Source organism: Ornithorhynchus anatinus, chromosome 1 (assembly GCF_004115215.2).
Source record: "Ornithorhynchus anatinus isolate Pmale09 chromosome 1, mOrnAna1.pri.v4, whole genome shotgun sequence".
Lineage (NCBI taxonomy): Eukaryota > Metazoa > Chordata > Mammalia > Monotremata > Ornithorhynchidae > Ornithorhynchus > Ornithorhynchus anatinus.
In genome coordinates this window covers 107602638-107622736 of record NC_041728.1, presented here as the reverse complement: position 1 = coordinate 107622736, position 20099 = coordinate 107602638, and the positions used below count along the sequence as shown (strand labels likewise).

At 52.7% G+C, this 20099-nt stretch overlaps 1 protein-coding gene across 3 annotated transcripts in view; it reads right to left on the bottom strand.

The window, feature by feature from the left end:
* Window positions 1-402: 402 nt before the first annotated feature.
* The window catches only part of ZBTB38 (zinc finger and BTB domain containing 38), a 43076-nt gene continuing 23379 nt past the window's right edge, over window positions 403-20099 (bottom strand). For all 3 annotated transcript variants that reach the window (XM_029066694.1, XM_029066705.1, XM_039912642.1), the window contains exon 2: window positions 403-6153. In XM_029066694.1, the coding sequence (XP_028922527.1) occupies window positions 2536-6153 (3618 nt within the window). In that variant the 3' untranslated portion in view covers window positions 403-2535. The remainder of the gene's footprint in view (window positions 6154-20099) is intronic.

The following is a 20099-nucleotide window of genomic DNA, read 5'->3' as shown; positions in this document are numbered from 1 at the left end:
TTACCTTGTATCTACCCCCGCGCTTAGAATAGTGCTTGGTATGTAGTAAGCACTTAACAGATACCTTAATTATCCTCCCCAATCCAGCTACCATGTTCAGCCAACCCACCTATCAGGTAGAGTCAATCCAGCTGCCAAGTACAGCCAACCCAATTGTCGAGGACAGCCAGAGCAGCTGCCATGTACAGCCAACTCAGCTACCAGGTACAGCCACAGCAACTACCAGCTTGAGCTAGTGGAGTCAGAAGGACCTGGGTTCTAATCCCAGTTCTGCCACTTGGCTGTGTGACCTTGGATGAGTCGCTTCATTTCGCTGTGCCTCAGTTACCTGATCTCTAAAATGGGGATTAGTGCTGTGGGCTCCATGTAGGACGTGGACTGTGTCCAACCTGATTAGCTTGAATCTCCCCCAGTGCTTTGAACAGTGCTTGACACCTAGGAAGCACTTAACAGATACCATCATTATTATCGTTATTAGCTATTGCTTAGCCAGCTGCCATGTAGTTAACTCGGCTAATGGGTAGAGTCACAGCAACTACCGGCTAAACCAAGCCAGATGCCTTGTACAGTCAACTCCGCTCCCAGCTATTGCCAAGCCAGCTGCTATACACGGTCAACTTGGCTACCAGGTACAGCCACAGCAGCCAGTGTGTTCAGCCAACTCAGCTACCAGATACAGCCAAAGAAGTCACTGTGTTCAGCCAACCCAGCTCCCGCGTACAGCTAACACGACTACCGTGTTCAGCCAACCCAGCTTCCTTGTTCAGAAGAGCGGCTAGTGTTTCGGGCCGAGTTCCAGGCCTGCTGGCAGGGGGAACGACGCTCACCCTCGCTAGGCCTTGGCCCGGATTTGAAAAGAACCTTGAATTTTACACAAGGCAAAGGAGGACTTGGGAAAGGAGGCCTTCCGGGCCTAGTCGAATCAAGGGCTCTACCCAGCAGCCGCTGTTTTGGCAGAAGCCATGGAGGACGGCCAGCTGGGCGCTTGGTGGCCGACTCCCTGTGGCTCAGTTGGAAGGAAGCTGTCCCAGAGACTCTATGGAAAACTTCTCCAACTACCCTCATCCCCTGACTCAGCCCTTCCTTCCATATAGCCTTGGGTCTGTTCCCTTAATTGCCTGGATATTCACCCCTTCCTTAGCCCCACGGCACCTCTGTACCTGTCCATCTGTGACTTACGTTAATGTCAATCTCACCCTCTAGACTGTCAGCTCACCGTGGGCAGGGATCACCTAGACCTACTTCTCTTTTCGTTCCCTCCCAGGTGCTTAGTGTCCAGCCTGGTGCTCTGTACACAGTAAGTGGCTCAAGAGATACCACTGATTGATTGACAAATTGAGAGCTGTTCTAGGGCCCCTGGAGCTGCCTCTCACCCAGGCCGCTGTCCGTCCATAGAGTGACCCTCAGTCCTTTTGTGAGGCCTGGAGAGGTCCTCTGTTCCGGCTGCTGGCCCAGATGGGACCACTACTGGCCACCCCCTGGGGCCGGGATGGCCCGGGGAAAGCGGCAGAGTGTGCCAACTGGAACTGACCCTTAGACAGCCAGGGGTGGGGGAACAAAGGGGCTTTATCAAGTTGCCCCCACAGCTCTATGGGGCAGACCCTGGCCAACTCTAGCTACCGTCCCCCAGGGACAGGTACGATTTATGCCCCAGGTGGCATGCCAAGCCCGGGCGTGGACCAGAATCGGGTCGGGTTCAGGCTGTAGTCTGTCAGTCACACTCTAGATTCAGGAAAACTCTTGTCCCCGGGCAGCTCAAACGGCAAAGGCCCGCTGGCACTTGAAACACCCTCTGCCTGGTTTTCCAGAACCCTCAGCATTAGAACAGTGCTCCATTGTGCTTAGAACAGTGCTCCAGCGCATAGAACAGTTCTTGACACATAGTAAATGTTTAATCAATACCATTATTGTTATTATCTAGTTTGGACTCCCACTCATCGCCCTAACAGCCAACTGGGGAATGGCAAGGCCAAGCTAGCAGCTCTCCACGTTGTGTGGGTGACGTGGTTTGCGGTCAGAGAGCTCCCACCCACCCGGGACAGACGAGTCTCACCGGCTCAGAGCTCTGAGGGGAGGAAGGGATCTTCGATCGGATTTTGTTCATCAGTTAACCGTTCCAAAATTGGGGTGTTCTGACCCAGGCCTTTATTCCCCAGAGTGGTTGACATTGACCCCCTCACCCCAAGAGCCGTCCACCTTAAGGGTGGGGGCTGGGCCAGCATTTTTCAATCGATCAAGCATTTCCCACGGTAGCGAAACCTTTTCCTCTGACAGAAGTACTAAAAGAAGAGTTGAAATCCCCCTCTCCCCCCAGAGCTTGACCCTGGAGCCTTTCTGACTTTCAGCGCAACGTGCGTGCATCACGTGCCTCCGACACCCGGGAGGAGGGAGAGGGGCGTCACCTTTTTGGGAACTCACACAAGTCCAAAGGCTTGTCCCCGTGCCCTTTTGGGGGCGGGGGGCGGGGTACAGAGTGGCATCAGACCCTCCCCCGCTCCCCTCCCAGCTTCCATCACTCGGGGCCTCCCGGCTCGCTCAGAGGACGCCGTTTGCAGACCCGCTCTGTAAAGCGTTACTCGTCTCACTGCCCTCCGATGGCCCGAAACGCTGGCTCTCGAGGGGTTTAGCGCTTTCGGTACACAGGCAGTCCTTGCCCTCCTGGGCCCCGGGGCTCTTGAAAGAGTGTTTCTTTTGGTGCATGCCGAGGGCAGCCGCGGTCTTGCAGACCTTGGGGCACTGGAAGCAGGCGAAGCCTTTGGCCCGGTGCTCCCGAGCGGCATGTCGCTGCTCGTGGTTCCGCTTGGTGGACAGGTACAGGAAACCCTGCAAGCAGAACTGGCAGTGGTAGCGCTTCTCCCCCGTGTGGATCCTCTCGTGGATCTTGAGTGTCTCGCTCAGCGTGAAGGCCTTGTGGCAGTACTGGCAGACGAAATCTTTGACCCCGAGGTGGATGCGCTCGTGCTTCTGCAAGTTCCCTTGGACGGAGAAGCCCCGCCCGCAGGTCTGGCAGCAGAAGGGCTTCTCACCCGTGTGGCACCTCATGTGCATCTTCAGGGTGGACGGGCTCTGGAACTGCTTCTGGCAGAACTCGCAGGCATAGGGCCGAGGGGCGGCGGGAGGCCACTGGTCTTCAGCCTGGCTCTCCACCGCGGGCAGAGGGTGGTCTCCGTCGCAGAGCTCGCAGAGGAGCTTGGGCATCGTCGGAGTGGCCTCGCCCTCGCCCACACCCTCACCCTCCGGGGGGATCTTCTCCGGGGTGGCCACCGTGCTCCCGGAGGCCTTCTGCTCGCTTTTTGGACTCCGGCTGCTGGGTCCTCCTTTCCTCCACTTGACCTTCCTCATTTTCCTCAGCTGTTTGGACTTCCTTTTGGGTTTGTAGTTGTAGTAGGGGCGCCATGGTTTGTCGTTAGCATCCTGGTCGCTGGCGTCGTCGAACATCTCGCTCATCTCCACCCGTTCCGTCCGGCAGCGCCCGGAGGGGCTGCGGGCCGCCCTCTGGGGCTCGTTCTCGGGAGGACAGAGTTCTTCCTGGGGGGCCTGTTTGGCTCGCCTTCCTTTCCGGTAAAAGAGCTTGGAGCCCAGGATGTGCCGCTTCACGATGGCCTCGTTCCCGATCTTCACCGTGATCTGGCAGAGAGGGGCGACGCTGCTGTCCGCCGAAGTGCCGGGGAGGGCGGGTTTGGCGATGTACGTCTCGGTCTTGCTCGCCTCCCGCGCCGGGCTGGCAGCTTTACCGGCCGACGGTCCGGGGCCGGGGGCAGAGACGAGCTCCTCAAGAGTGGCCCCTCGGCTGCCACGTGGTGTGGTCTTCTTCTTGTCTTTGACGCCCTTGGGCCTGCTCCCCGCTCGGACCCCGGGGTCGGGGCTGGGCCGGCCGTCTTCCTGCGGGGCCATGCCGGTGGGGTCTCGGGGGACGCCGGGCCAGCTGCTCGCCACGGTGGCGACGGCATTGCTGTGCACGATGACGGAGGACACCCTGCCGCTGTGCACGATAACGGACGGGGCTGACCGCCCATAGCCCATCGCGGGAGCCGGGGCCTCGCCACCGTCGCGGGACGCCAGCATCCCAGATGTGGTCCCCGGGGCACCCATGGGGAGGTTGGGTCCCACCGAGGGTGCAGACCCCTGAGTGGAGGAGTAGAAGTCACCCTGAATAGTCGACGTCAAGAGGTCCGCTCCCCAGGCGGCCACGGGCCGGGCCCTCGGAGTCGGGAGCGTGTCCCGCCCGGGAGAACCGCTCGGTGGAACCGCCGCCCCACCGGGTGGGACGCTGCCGTGGCCGGGGAAGTCCGGGCCCGGGCGCTCAGCCCCGGAGGGGTCTGGGATCAGGCAGGAGCCGGGAGCGATCCCGTGGGGCCGGCCCTCCTCGAGGCCGTCTCCGTAGGGAGAGCTCCGGTAGCCCTTGTACGGGGCCCTCCTGCACTTCATCGGCAACAGCCTGTACAGCTTGTACGGATAGATGCCGGGCTTGAGGCTGCCTCCGGCCACTTTTTTATTGACGGCGAGGCGGTGGTCGATGGCGTGGAAGGATTTCTGGTGGTTTTTGAGGATGTAGTAGGTCATGAAGGTCTCGAGGCAGAAGATGCACTGGTACCGCCTCTCCCCCGTGTGCCAGATCTCGTGCCTGGTCCGGTACTCGGCCAGGGCGAACACTTTGTTGCAGTAATGGCAAGGGTAGGTCCTCCGCCACGAGTGGACGTTGGCGTGACGCCGAAGGCTCGACAGCGTGACGTAGCTGCGCCGGCACACGGAACACGTGTACAGGACCTGCCCCTCGACCACCTTCACCAGGTGGTCTGCCTCGGGCAAGGGGCCCTGGGAGCCGGACAGCTCAGCCGCCCGGCTGGTGGGCAGCACCGGTTCCGTACCGGTGTACGGGCCCGCGTGGCCCGGGGGCAGGTCGGAGAAGCTCCCGGCATTTTCGGCGGCGGGGACGGCAGGGGCGGCCGGGTGACCGACCCTCGCGCAGGCCTGCTCGTGCCTGCCCAGGCGAGTCAGGGTGGTGAACTGCCGGCCACAGCCCTTGCACCCCAGTGAGGCTTGGTGCTGGGGACGATGGAGCTGGAGGTGGGCCCTGAGCAGAGCCGGGTCCTCCGAGGGCGCGGTGCAACAGGAGCAGTCATACCCAGGCGGGGCGGCGGCCTTCGCCCCGGGGCCCAGGACGGGCGGCACTTTGTCAGCCCCTTCCCTTGGCGCGGGGGCCTCGCCCGCCCTGCTGGGTGACGGAGAAACAGAGAGGCCCACCTGGGCCGCGGCCTTTCCCTGGTGGGCCGCCGCGGGGTCTCCCTTGGGGGTTGGCACTTTGGCTCTCGCTCCCCCGGAGCCGGGAAGTTGGGACGCAGGCGTCGAGGCTCTGCGCTTCACGGCCTTGGCCGGGAGAGCTTCCGGCTCCTTCTCCCGGGTCAGGTATGGGGGGCTGGCGTCGCGTGCCAGAAAGGGGCGCCCCGGCAAGCTCTCCACACCTGAGGAAACCGCATAGGAGTGTTCCGCCAGTGTGCTGACCAGTTCCGCCCCGGCGCGGGCCCCGCCAGTTTCCGCGCCGAGGCCGGGCCCCCGGGGCGGGTCCGAGGCCTTCTTGAAACTCGCCCTCAAGTCCAGCGGGGAAAACACGTTGGGGCTATTTTCCGTTTCAAAGATGGAAAATGCGTTTGTGATCCGGGGCCCGCTGGTGACAGCCGGCTCTTCGGGGCGCTTCTCATTTTTCTCCTCTTTCACCGTGCCCCGTTCCGTGGCACAGGCCAGGGCCGGGGGCCCCGGGGAGCCGGGAGGGCTCCCGCCACCGTCCGTCAGCTCTTCCAGAAACGGTATGCCCAGCTTTTTCCCGGCGGTGGCGAGATCCGTCACCGTTTCCCGCCTCTTTATCACCACGGTGGAGCTGTAGATGTAATTCAGGATCTCCGTGAACACCTCGGCCTTGAGGTCGTCGACCTCCAGCACGTGGCCGGAGCTGCAGACAGCGCGGCTCCACAGTAGGTTCTTGAAGTAGAGGCTGGACGCGGCCAGGACATTGCTGTGGGCTTTAAACTTGGTGTCCCCCACGACGACGGTGACGTCACACAGCACCCCCCTGATGCGCTGTTCATTTAGGACGGACAGCACCGTGTCGCTGTGGCAGTCATCCTTGAGTCCCTTTGAATGGGACATGACTGTCATCTGAAACGAGAGGGAAGCGGCGGTTAAGGGGGCATCATGGGGGCTGTCTGGGACCCGTGGCGATCAAAGAGGTCCCACCGTCCTTTACCCAACCGGATCTGGCTCTCGGCCCTAGTCCCGGTCCCCGGCGGGTCTCGAGAGGTTTAAATTGGAATTCTTCCCATGGAACCTGACCGCCCCTCTCTCCCCGCTTCCCATCCCCGCCTCCGGCAGCTTCAGTCCCCAACCAGTGGGGGCATTGGGGAAAGAAACCGAGGCTTTTCTCTTTTTTGATGTTGGCTACATTCTACCATTGTATGCCTATTCCAGCCATAGCCCTCTGACCGTCTTTCAGGGAAAAATGGCGGAGGCCGAAAGAGTAACCTGAGTTCCAAAAGGATGACCCCGTCAGTGATGCAGGAAGCCGGAGTGATGGTTAGCTGCTGACATTTACTCTGCTGCAGCCCCTTCTGTGCAGACGCTGGGTTAAACTTCTAGTTCTCCGAATTCACATTTCAAAGACCCTCTAGTCTGTAAATTTGTTGTCAGAAAATGTGTCTACCAGCTATGTTATATTCTACTCTCCCAAGTGCTTAGTACAGTGCTCGGCATATAGCAAATGCTCAGTAAACACCATTCATGGATTGATCGATCGAAGGCCAAAAGACGTACTGATTTCCAGCTCAGAGACCATCTTCGGTCACCAGCTCAAAGATGAGGGCAAGTTTACTCTTGATCAAGCTCAAGCGTTAGCTTCAGCTGTTTTTCGCTGCTGGAGATAAATGTTGTTGCATAAGCAGTGTTGTCCGAGCAGGTGGGCTTGTTTTGAAGAGCTTTTGTCTGTAGAAAAAATCTTGTTTTGGCCTGCATTGTCATGGAGGATGTCAGAGTTAAAGCCCAACAAAACCTTAGTGGGCAACGGGCTCCATGGCCAAAAATAATCTTTTGAAAGTTTAGGCCACCACAGGAATCTGCTGGCAGCATGGCTCTCCTGAGAAGCAGTGTGGCTTAGTGGAAAAAGCCCAGACTTGGGAGTCAGAAGTTGTGGGTTCTAATCCCAGCTTTGCCACTTATCAGCTGTGTGATTTTGGGCAAGTCACTTCACTTATCCGGGCCTCAGTTACCTCATCTGTAGAATAGGGATTAAGACTGTGAGTCCCACATGGGACAACCTGATTACCTTGTCTCTACCCCCGCACTTAGAAGAGTGCTTGGCACACAGTAAGCACTCAATAAATACGACTAAATGAATGAATATCCTGAAGAAGCTTCCAGATTCTCCTTTCCCCAATACTCCCTACCCGGCTTGTGCTCTGTACCCAGTAGATGTTCTGTACAGCACCCTGCACACAACAAGGGCTCAGAAAATACAGATGATGATGATGTTGATGATGATGATAATGAAGAAGAGAGCATAGGAGGTTATTGGAGGCAAAGTAAGGGTTGGAAGTGGGGGGAATTTATGAGGGTCAGCTACTCCCCCCCAGCTAAGAGAACAGGTCTTGGAGGGCATGAACCCATGACCCCTCCTCCCATCCTGGCAACGCTGTTGGAGCCAAGGCCCCGAGCTGGCCGGCCTATGGGTCTGACCTGAGGCAGTTTGGCTCGCGGTCGGATGCCCAGGCTTTCTGATTTGTCACTGCGGCAGGGAAAGGCCCTTCAGGAGGCTGCCCTCTCGCTTCTTCTTTCACACATGAGCCTATCATGTAGAGAGTTCAGTACCAGACACTAGAAGAGGACAATAGAGGTAAGAGATGACCTTACCTCTATTGTCCTCTTGAAGAGTACACCATTTAATGGAAGATACTGGCCAGACTTAGCTATACATTTGTACATGATGTGCACTGTGACCCAGTCGAAATAATAATTATGGTATTTGCTAGGGGCTCATTATGCACTAGGCCCTGTACTAAATGCCAGTAGAGAACAGGCTTGGGAGTCAGAGGACCTGGGTTCAAAACCCGGCTCCGCCACTTGTCAGCTGTGCGATCTTGGGCAAGTCATTTCACTTCTCTGTGCCTCAGTTTCCTCATCTATAAAATGGAGATTAAATCATACATCCTCCTATTTAGACTGTGAGCCCCATATGGGACAGGGACTGTGCCCAACCTGACTATCTTCTATCTTCCCTAGTGCTTAGAACAGTGCTTGACACAGAGTAAGCACTTAGAAAGTACTATAGTTATTATTAGTAGTACTAGCAGAGCAGAAGAAAAAATATAAACACAATCAGAATTAGGTGGCTGCTAATTGGGGAATTCATTCATTCAATTGTATTTACTAAGTGCTTACTGTGTGTAGAGCACTGTACAAGAGCTTGGGAAAGTACAATACAGCAATTGAGAGTGACAATCCCTTCCCACAGTAATAATAATGATAATGGTATTTGTTAAGTGCTTACTATGTACCAAGCACTGTTCTAAGCACTGGGGTAGATAAAACATAATCCAGGTTGTCCCACGTGGGGCTCACAGTCTTAATCCCCATTTTACAGATGAGGTAACTGAGGCACAGAGAAGTTCATTCATTCATTCATTCATTCATTCATATTTATTGAGCACTTACTATTTGCAGAGCACTGTACAAAGCACTTGGAATGTACAATTGGGCAACAGATAGAGACAATCCCTTCCCATTGATGGGCTCACAGTCTAATCAGGGGAGACAAAGGGACAAAAACAAGATAACATAATCATGATAAATAGAATCAAGGCGATGTACACCTCATTAACAAAATAAATACGGTAATAAAAATATATACAAATGAGCACAGTGCTGAGGGGAGGGTAAGGGAGAAGGGGAGGAGCAGAGGGAAAGGGGGCTTAGTTGAGGGGAGGTGAAGGGGGGGAGGGAGCAGAGGGCGGAGGGGCGGAGGGTGAGTAGAGAGGGAGCAAAAGGAGCAGAGGAAGCTCAGTCTGGGAAGGCCTCTTAAGTGACTTGCCCAAGGCCACACAGCAGACAAGTGGCAGAGCCAGGATCAGAACCCACAACCTCTGACTCCCAAGCTACGCTGCTTCCAAGATCCACCCTTTCCTCTCCACCTGAGAAGCAGCGTGGTGCAGTGGAAAGAGCACGGGCTTTGGAGTCAGGGCTCATGAGTTCAAATCCCAGCTCTGCCACTTATCAGCTGTGTGACTGTGGGCAAGTCACTTAACTTCTCTGTGCCTCAGTTCCCTCATCTGTAAAATGGGGATTAAGACTGTGAGCCCCACGTGGGACAACCTGATTCCCCTGTGTTTACCCCAGCGCTTAGAACAGTGCTCTGCACATAGTAAGCGCTTAACAAATACCAACATTATTATTATTATCACCTAAACTACCTTGCTGGTACAATCTCTCATAATAAACCATCTAGATTATTGTGTCAGCCTCCTCTCTGATCTCCCTTCCTCCTGTCTCTCCCCGCTGCAGTCTATTCTTCATTCCGCTGCCTGGATCATCTTCCTGCAGAAACACTCTGGGCATGTCACTCCCCTCCTCAAAAACCTCCAGTGGCTGCCTATCAATCTTTGCATGAAGCAAAAACTCCTCCCTCTAGACTTCAAAGCTCTCCATCATCTTGCCCCTCCTACCTCACCTCCCTTCTCTCTTTCTGCACTCCACTCCTCTGCCGCCGCTCACCTCCTCACTGTGCCTCGTTCCCGCCTGTCCCACTGTCAATCCCTGGCCCACGTCCTACCGCTGACCTGGAATGTCCTCCCTCCTCACATCCGCCAAACTAACTCTCTTCCCCTCTTCAAAGCCCTACTGAGAGCTCACCTCCTCCAGGAGGCCTTCCCAGACTGAGCCCTAACTTTCCCTCTGATCCTCCTCCCCATTGCCCCTACTCCCTCCCTCTGCTTTACCCCCTTCCTCTCCCCACAGCACTTGTGTATATTTGTACATATTTATTGCTCTATTTATCTTAATAATTATGTGCATTTATCTATGGTTCTATTTATCTATTTTGATGATAGTGATGCCCATCTACTTGTTTTGTTTTGTTTTCTGTCTCCCACTAAGACTGTGAGCCTGTTGGGTAGGGATTGTCTCTGTTGCCAAATTGCACTTTCCAAGTGTTTAGTACAGTGCTCTGCACATAGTAAGCGCTCAATTAATATGATTGAATGAATGAATGAATACATCATCTGTTCCTTGTGGGCAGGGAAAGAACCAACCAATTCTTTCATACTGTACTCTCCCAAATGCTTAGTACAATGCTAGGCCACAATAAGTGCTCAATAAATACCATTAATTGATTGATTGATTGATTGATTGGATGAGGTGGAATTTCAGGAGGCCTTGAAGTTAGGAGGGGATAGGGTTAAGATGGATTTGAAGTAAAAAAGAATTCCAAGCATGACAAAGAGGTTGGAAGGGGGAGAGTTGAGAGTGAGCACTGGAGGGAGGAGAAAGAGAGCATGAGCTGGGAATGGAATGAGAGTGGAGTAGAAGGGCAAGAAAAGTAAGAACCAGGTAAGGAAGGTAAGAAAAAGCTGTCAGAAGGTTCTGAAGCCAATGGCCAGACATTTATTTTTGATGTGGAGAGAAATGGCTAGCAATTGAATATTTCTGAGCATGGAAGAATGGCATTTGTAGACAATGACCAGGGCAACAGAGTGTAGGGAAGAGGCATGAGCATGGAAGCAGAGAGAGACCAGTGAGAAGGAGGGGGCTGGACTCCAGCCAGGAGGTCATGAGGATTTGGGCCAGATTGAAGGCCATGAATTCCCCAACGCAACACCTCCTGCCTGGTACAAGGCCATGGGGAGCTTTTACTGTGCCTGGGCAGATAGCCAGAAGGAAAGGCCCCCGAACACAATGGGCCTGATTTCTCTGACCTTCATTCATACTTTTGTTCATATTTATTGAATGCTTACTGTGTGCAGAGCACTGTACTAAGTGCTTGGGAGAGTACAGTACAATAAGAAAGACACATTCCCTGCCCACAGTAAGCTTACAGTCTAGAGTGGGAAAGGCAGACATTAATAGAAATAAACTACAGCTATGAACATAAGTGCCATGGGGCTGGGACGGGAGAAGAACAAAGGGAGCAAGTCGGTACGACGCAGAAGCGAGTGGGAGAAGAGAAAGGAGGGGACTTAGTCTGGGAAGGCCTCCTGAAGGAGATGTGCAACTGATGCCTGTTTACTTGTTTTGTTTTGTTGTCTGTATCTCCCCTTCTAGACTGTGAGCCCATTGTTGGGTAAGGATTGTCTCTGTTGCTGAAATGTACTTTCCAAGCGCTTAGTACAGTGCTCTGCACACAGTAAGCACTCAATAAATACGATTGAGTGAAATGAATGAAAGTAAGGCTTTGAATGGGGAGAGAGTAGTTAACCCATGGGTCCCCGTGCCTGGTATTTATTTTTGATGAATCCATGGGGTTGCTAGGATGAGAGCAAAGATCCCTTCAGTGCTGAAGCATACAAGAAAGCTCCAATCCACAAACATTTCAAAGTTCTGTGACTTGGCTACACTGCCATGATGGGAAAACCCACTGCCTTTGTGTTTGAATAAGCTACTGGTGATGGAATTCACCCCGGGCGAGTGAAAAGGCCAATGTGGAACCCACAACCCTGTCCACACTGGGATCCCATGAAGACAATCCCTTTGTCGGGCTGCCATGTCTGCTTTTGTTGTGGCACTTGGCTCTTTGGCCTTCCTGTCTTCTCACCATCCTTAAGAAGTTCCTACTGCAGAAGAGCCTTTCTATCCCCGTGAGCCATCCTAGTTTATCGGCAGCAATTCACTCCGGGTTGTCAACTGTGATGTGCCCTTACTGTGCTGTGTTCTTAAATTGTTTCCCTCCCTGCTCTCCTTGCCTTCCCATTTCCCAAATTCAGTTTGCCATGCGGCAGTTGTTTGGGGATCCTGCCATTGTCCAAACTCCTGGAGGTTGGCTTTCCTGCTACTCCAGCCCCTGTGGCACTCTCTCACCAACACTGCTGTGTCACGCATCGTAGAATGAGAGAGGCGCATGGGAAAGGGTGGACAGGGAAACAACTGGCTTGGAAACTGAGCTGTGGCTAAGAGCTGAGCTGGGCAATGTCCCCCAGGACAGTGCCCTTATTCGACTCAGGATTCTCTGCGAATTGTGGAGTTTGAAAGCTGGATTCTTACTTGAGCTAACAGATTCGATCAATCCACCCATCCATCAATTAGTCAATGGTAATTATTGAGCGCTTACCGTGTCCAGATCACTGGACTAAGTGCTTGGGAAAATACAATAGAATCGAGCTGGTAGACACGATCTCTGCCCACAAAGAGCTTACAGTCTACAGGGGGAGATGGATGTTAAAATAAATTAAGGATAGGGTTGGTAGAGTATAAGGATATGGACATGTAGGGCTGGAGTATCAAAGCTTTTAAAGGTACCCAGTCAAGTGCAGAGGCAATGCAGAAGGGAGAAAGGGTAAGGGAAAATAAGGGCTTAGCCAGGGAAGGCCTCCTGAAGATGTAATTTTATGTGGGCTTTGATGTTGGGGAGAGAGGTGGATTCAGAGGGATTTCCGGGCCAGAAAGAGGATGGGAGTAAGGGGTCGGCCGCCACAGAGACGAGATCGAGGTACAGTAAGTAGGTTGGTGTTAGATGAGTGGAATGTGCGGATTGGCTGTAGTAGATCAGCAAGGTTAGGTAGGAGGGAAGAGAGATGACTGAGCGTCTTAAAACCAACGGGAAGGAGTTTCTGTTTGACGTGGAGATAGATGGGCAACTACTGGGGGTTTCTGGGAAATGGGGAGATACGGACTGAACGGTTTTTCAGACGAATGATCCGTGCAACAGAGTGAAGTAGGGACTGGAGTGGAGAGAGACAGGAGGCAGGGAGGTCAGTGAGAAGGCTGATGCAGTAGTCAAGGGAGGGTAAGTCCTGGGATCAGCGTGGTAGAAGTTTGGATGGAGAGGAGAGAGCAGGTTCTGGAGATGTTGGGGCTGATCCCAGACCCATGATCCCTTGGCATACCCTGGCTGTCCACACCCGGCCATCCCCGCTCCAGTTTTTCCAAGACATCTGGCCATCCAGAATTGGTCCCCTGTCCCTGGACACCTCTGCTTAACATGGCCTTTGCCCTGCTGGCATCCCTTCTCTGCCCCAAATGCCTGAACCCTCGGCAACAGACCCATCGGGGTTGAGGGGTTTGGCCCTGTTTGGTCACCGGGCACCTGGCTTGAGTCAGGGCCATGCCCAGAGCCACCCAGACTGGGCAGCAGAGCTGGACAGTGCGGGCAGCCCAGGTGGGTGACAGCTGTGGGGAGCACCCTAGGTGTTCCTCAGGTTCCTGAGGGGGGCAGGACCGTTCCTGGGCAGGACCAACACACATCTGCTGCTGCAGCAAAAGCAATAGATTGAGGGGAGGGGTTTCAGACTTGGGCTACCCTTTCCCCCTGTACCTCCTGCAGCAACACGTTTGGTGCCTTGCTCACTGGAAGGAGCAGATGGATGGAGGGAAACAGTCAGTTCATCGTGTTTATTGAGCAATTACTGTGTGCAGAGCACTGTAATAAGCTTTTGGGAGAGGGCTGGGTTATTTGTTTGGGGCACCTCCTGAAGCACCGGGGTGGGTGCCTAAGTGATTTGCTTTCAATCAACAGTATACAACAGTATAAAAGACACATTCCGTGCCCACAATGACTCTACAGTCTAGAGGGGAAGACAGACATTAACATAAATTAATTAATCACCAATCTGGTGATGGAGGATTTAAAGAGGAAGTTTACCCTCCCTCCTCACCTCCCCAAGACTCTACCCCAGCCCCACCTCCCTAACCTGGGGCGAGGCTGGCCAGCTCCAGTTCTGTGGAAGGGAGGATGGGCCTTTCAGAGGAATTCGAAGGGAGCTCTGCTGCAATCTAGTGAGTGATCTGAATCGGCTCCAGGTTTGCATAGTCAGTCATCCATTCAACCGAGTAGATTGAGCCCCTGTCCTGGGCAAGGGCCTGTATTGCACTTGGGTCTCTAGGACCTGAGCCTGAACGAACTTGGTGGAGCAAAGTCGCAGCTGGGATCCCAACACACCTCGCTTGGGTGAGGAGCCCTAATAAATAATAAACAATAATAACGGTATTTGTTAAGCACTTACTATGTGCCAGGCACTGTTCTAAGCGCTGGGGTGGATACAAGCAAATCGGGTTGGCCACAGTCCTTGTCCCACCTAGGACTCACAGTCTCAATCCCCTTTTTATAGATGAGGTCACTGAGGCCCAGAGAAGTGAAGTGACTTGCCCAAGGTGACACAGCTGACGAATGGTGGTGCCGGAATTAGAATCCATGACCTTCTGACCCCCAGGACTGTGCTCTAGCCACTACACCACGCACCTGCGACCCCGCACTGGCATTGTTAGAGCACTACCCGCTCTCATTACAGAGGTTGGTGATTGGGGTCTGGGCTGCCCGCTCGAGATTTACGGTCACTTGCAGGGCAAGGATTCAGCTCACTAGACCTTCAGCACTCACAGGGTGGGCCTGTGCCCTGGGCAGAGGCTAGCACATTTCTGGGGCTGTATTATTTGCTTGGGGCACCTACTGAAGCATTGGGGTGGGTGCTTAAGTGATTTACTTTCAATCATCAACATCAACAGTATTTATTGAGCACTTGAGCACAGTACTAGGCACTTGAGAGAGTACAACACAACGGAGTTGGTAAACACATTCTCTGGTCCACAGTGAGCTCAACCAGTAGTATTTATTGAATGTTTACTGTTTGCAGTGCATTGTGCTAAACCCTTGGATTGGTTGATGCACTCCCTGCCCCCAAAGATACATATATATTCATGAATACATCTATAATTTTATTCATTTATATTGATGCGTGTTTACTTGTTTTGATGTCTGTCTTCCCCCTTCAAGACTGTAAGCCCGGGTGTGGGTAAGGATTGTCTCTCTTCAGTGCTGAATTGTACTTAGTACAGTGCTCTGCACACAGTAAGCGCTCAATAAATATGATTGAATGAATGAAAAGGAACTTACAGTCTAGAAGGGGAGATGGACTTTAAAACAAATTTATGGATATATACAGAAGTGTTGCAGGGCTGAGGTTGGGGTGAATATCAAGTGCTTAAAGGTGACCCAGAAGGGAGAGGGAATTTGGGAAATGAGGGCTTGGTCGGGGAAGGCCTCTTGGAGGAGATGTGATTTTAATAAGATTTTGAATGTGGGGTGAGTAGCAGCCTGTCGTATATGAAGGGGGAAAGAGTTCCGGGCCAGAGGGAGGATGTGGACACAGGGGTCGGTGGTGAGATAGACAAGCTCGAGGTACAGTTAGTGGGTTACTGTTAGAGGAGTGAAGTGTGCGGGGCTGGGCGGTAGTACTGTAGGGATAGCCTGGCTGTGGAATTATCCAAATGTTGTTAAGGAAAAGTAAGTGTCGTAAGGAAAAGTGTCATATGAAAAAGCATGATCTAGTGGTTAGAGCATGGGCCTGGGAGTCAGAAGGTCATGGGTTCTAATCCCGGCTCCACCATGTGTCTGCTGTGTGACCTTGGGCAAGTCACTTCACTTCTCTTTGCCTGTTCTCTCATCTGTAAAAAAGGGGCATTAAGAGTGTGAGCGCGATGTGGTCTATCCCAGGGCTTAGAACAGTGCTTGGCATGTAGTAAACACTTGACAAGTACTATTCTTATTACTATTATTCTCCTGACTGAGAAGGCACAAGTTGAGCAGGCATATGTTAATCTCCACTAGATTGACATTTTCTTGAGGACAGGAACTGCAGCTAGTTCTAGTCTTCTCTCCCAAGTGCATATGGTTCTCTGCCCTGTAGACTGTAAGCTTGTTGTGTCCAGGAAATGTGCCTGTCCTAGTGTACTCTCCCAAGCACTTAGTAAGCAGCATGGCTCAGTGGAAAGAGCCCGGGCTTTGGAGTCGGAGGTCATTGGTTCGAATCCCGGCTTTGCCACTTGTCAGCTGTGTGACTGTGAGCAAGTCACTTAATTTCTCTGTGTCTCAGTTACCTCATCTGTAAAATGGGGATTAAGACTGAGCCCCACGTGGGACAACCCGATTCCCCTGTGTCTACCCCAGCGCTTAGAACAGTGCTCTGCACATAGTAGGCGCTTAACAAATACCATTATTACAGAGCTCTGCACGCAGAAAGGGCTCAATAAATACGACTGGCTGATGAATGACAGAAGGTACACTCAATCAATACTATTAATTGACTGGATTGAGTGGGGACAGGTTGTGCAGACATATGCTGAACCTCTCTCCCAGGGCTCCCTGAAGGCCTCTTCGCTTTCCACTTGGCTAACTTCTGACCCAAATTCACCGACGGTTGGAGTTTCTCTCCCTGCCACCTTTTGCCCATGGCTCCCTATTTTTCACACTTCGATGCCTGCAGGGCAGCCTCTCTGAGGTGCTGGAACATTTCACAATAGTACCTTCCCCCACTCATTCCCACTGCTCATCCCCATCTTTGCCACGGGATGATCCAGGTGGGTCCACTCAGACTCCTGCCACTTCCGGTTGCTCTGCAGAGGGCCTGGGAGTTAGGGGACTGTGTCCAACCTGATTTGCTTGTATCCACCTCAGTGCTTAGTACAGTGCTTGGCACATAGTAAGCACTTAACTTCTACAATTATTATTATAATTCATTCATTCATTCAAATGTATTTATTAAGTGCTTACTGTGTGCAAAGCACAGTACTAAGCTCCATCACTTCTCCACTGTGAGACCTTGGGCAAGTCACTTCACTTCTCTGAGCCTCAATTCCCTCATCTGTAAAATGGGGATTAATAATAATAATAGTAATTGTGGAATTTGTTAATTGTGGAATATGCCAGGCACTGTATGGTATTTGTTAAATGTGCCAAGCACTGTTCTAAATGCTGGGATAGTTACAAGGTTATCAGGTTGTCCCATGTGGGGCTCATAGTCTTAATCCCCATTTTACAGATGAGATAACCGAGGCACAGAGAAGTGAAGTGCAGGTAAATGCAAATCCAAGCTCCTTTTCACTGCCCATCTCTAAGTAATAATAGTAATAATGACATTTTTTAAGCTCTTACTATGTGCCAAGCGCTATTCTAAGCGCTGGGAAGGACACAAGGTGATCGGGTTGTCCCACGTGGGGCTCACAGTCGTCATCCCCATTTTCCAGATGGGGGAAGTGAGGCCCAGAGAAGTGAAGGGACTTGCCCAAAGTCACCCAGCTGGCAAGTGGCGGAGGGCCTAACCGGCAGCGTTTGAAAGGATACACAGAGAGCATGTGCGAGGAAAAACCATAATCATAATAATGTTGGTAGTTGTTAAGCGCTTACTATGTGCCAAGCACTGCTTTAAGCGTTGGGGTAGAGACAGGGTGATCAGGTTGTCCCACGTGGAGCTCACAGTCTTCATCCCCATTTTGCAGGGGAGGGAAGTGAAGCCCAGAGAAATGAAGGGACTTGCCCAAAGTCACCCAGCTGACAAGTGGCGGAGGTGGGATTAGAACCCACGACCTCCGACTCCCAAGCCCGAGCTCTTGTCACTGAGCCACGCTGCTTGTTAATCGTCATCGTATTTGTTAAAAGCGCTTATTATGTGGCAAGCACAGGACTAAGCGCTGGATACTTCTAGACCTCGATCCCACTGTTGGGTGGGGCTTCATTCTTGCAGTCGTATTTATTGAGCGCTTACTGTGGGCAGGGATTGTCTTTGTTGCCAAATTCATTCGTTCATTCAATCGTATTTATTGAGCGCTTGCTGTGTGCCGAGCACTGTCCTAAGCGCCTGGAATGTACTTTCCAAGCGCTTAGGACAGTGCTGTGCACACAGTAAGCGCTCAATAAATATGAATGAATGACTGACATTAGTAAATTGGTTTGGACACAGTCTCAATCCCCATTTGGCAGGGGAGGTCACTGGGGCCCAGAGAGGTGAAGTGACTTGTCCAGGGTCACACAGCAGACCAGCGGCGAGCCGGGATTAGAACCCAGGACCTTCTGACTCCCAGGACCGGGTTCTTAGCCACTAGGCCGTGCTGAAAAACCACCTGAGTGAAAATATGCAATCAGTCGATCAGTGGGAAGCAAGGAAGCAGGACGGGTCGGTGGGTAGAGCACGGGCTTGGGAATCAGAGGGTTGCTGGGAGTGCTTCTAATCTCGGCTCCGCCACGATTTAATCATCATTCTTATTAGTGTCTGCTGTGTGGCCCAGGGAAGGCTACTTCGCTTCTCTGGGTCTCAGGTCCCCAGAAGCAGCGTGGCTCAGTGGAAAGAGCCCGGGCTTTGGAGTCGGAGGTCATGGGTTCGAATCCCACTCTGCCAATTCTCAGCTGTGTGACTATGGGCAAGTCACTTGACTTCTCTGTGCCTCAGTTCCCTCATCTGTAAAATGAGGATGAAGACTGTGAGCCCCACGTGGGACAACCTGATTCCCCTGTGTCTACCCCAGCGCTTGGAACAGTGCTCTGCACATGGTAGGCGCTTAACAAATACCAACATTATTAGATCGGGAGCCCCACGTGGGACAGGGACTGCGTCCAACCTGATAACTTGTATCTACCACAGCGCATAGAAGAGTGCCTGGCTCATAGTAAGCGCTTAACAAACACCATTATTGTTATTAGTATCGTTATTATTGGGCTCTTATCTGTATTCAGAGCAGAGCAAGGGGACGGGGTGGGTTGCGCATGGAAGGGAAAGGACTGCCGAAGACTATTGGGATTTCTCTTCTACCGTCTACTGGATTGCTTCCGCAAGGGGCTCTGACAGGCCCAGTGAGGGACCAGCATGGCCTGTGAGTGACCAGCGTGGCCTCACGCCTTTGCACCAAAGCTGAGGTCACAGGCTGAGGCCTTAGAGAAGCAGCCTGCCATCGCTGCTAGAGCACAGGCTGGCAGTCAGAAGGTCATGGGTTCTAATCCCAGCCCTGACACTTGTCTGCTCTTCCCCTCTTCAAAACCCTACTTAAAGCTCACCTCCTCCAAGAGGCCTTCCCAGACTGAGCTCCCCTTTTCCCTCTGCTCCCTCTACCCACTCCCCCCACCTCTCCTCAGCTAAACATTCTTCTCCCCCCTCTCCTTCTGCTCCTCCCCCTCTCCCGTCCCATCCCCTCAGCACTGTACTCGTCCGCTCAACTGCATATATCTTCATTACCCTATTTATTTTGTTAATGAGATGTACATCACCCTGATTCTATTTATTTGCTATTGTTTTAATGAGATGTTCTTCCCCTCGATTCTATTTATTGCCATGGTTCTTGTCTGTCTGTCTCCCCCGATTAGACTGTAAGCCCGTCACAGGACAGGGACCGTCTCTATCTGTTGCCGATTTGTCCATTCCAAGCGCTTAGTACAGTGGCCTGCACATAGTAAGCGCTCAATAAATACTATTGAATGAAAGTGACTTGCCAAAATCACACAGCTGACAAGTGGTGGAGCCGGAATTAGAATCCATGACCTCTGACTCCCAAGCCTGTGCTCTTTCCACTAAGCCATGCTGCTTGTCTGTATTAAGTACTGGGATGGATACAAGCAAATAGGGTTGAACACAGTCCCTGTCCCACAGAGGGCTCACAGTCTCAAGCTCCATTTTAAAGATGAGGTAACTGAACCCCAGGGAAGTGAAGTGACTCACCCAAGGTCACCCATCAGACATGTGGAAGAGCCGGCATCAGAACCCATAACCTTCTGACTCCCAGGCCTGTGCTCTAGCCACTACTCTATGCTGCTTCCTATTGTGAGGCCCATATGGGACACGCACTATGTCCAACCTGAATACCTTGAATTTACCCCAGTGCTTAGTATAGTGACTGGCACATAGTAAGTGCCTGACAAATACCATTTAAAAAAAAAAAAGCTGGAAGAGACAAAGAGCTCCCCTTCTCAGCGCCCTCCTTTCCCTATCCCGCAACCGCCGTGGCTGTCTGTCCCAGGCCCGGACCCTCAGGACTGCACTTCCATCCCACGGATCCATGGGGCTGCCAGGCCGGTAGGCTGACCGGCCATCCTCTCAAGACCCAGCTCTTGCCGGGCGTGAGAACCACCTCCGAGACGCTGGTAGCCGAAC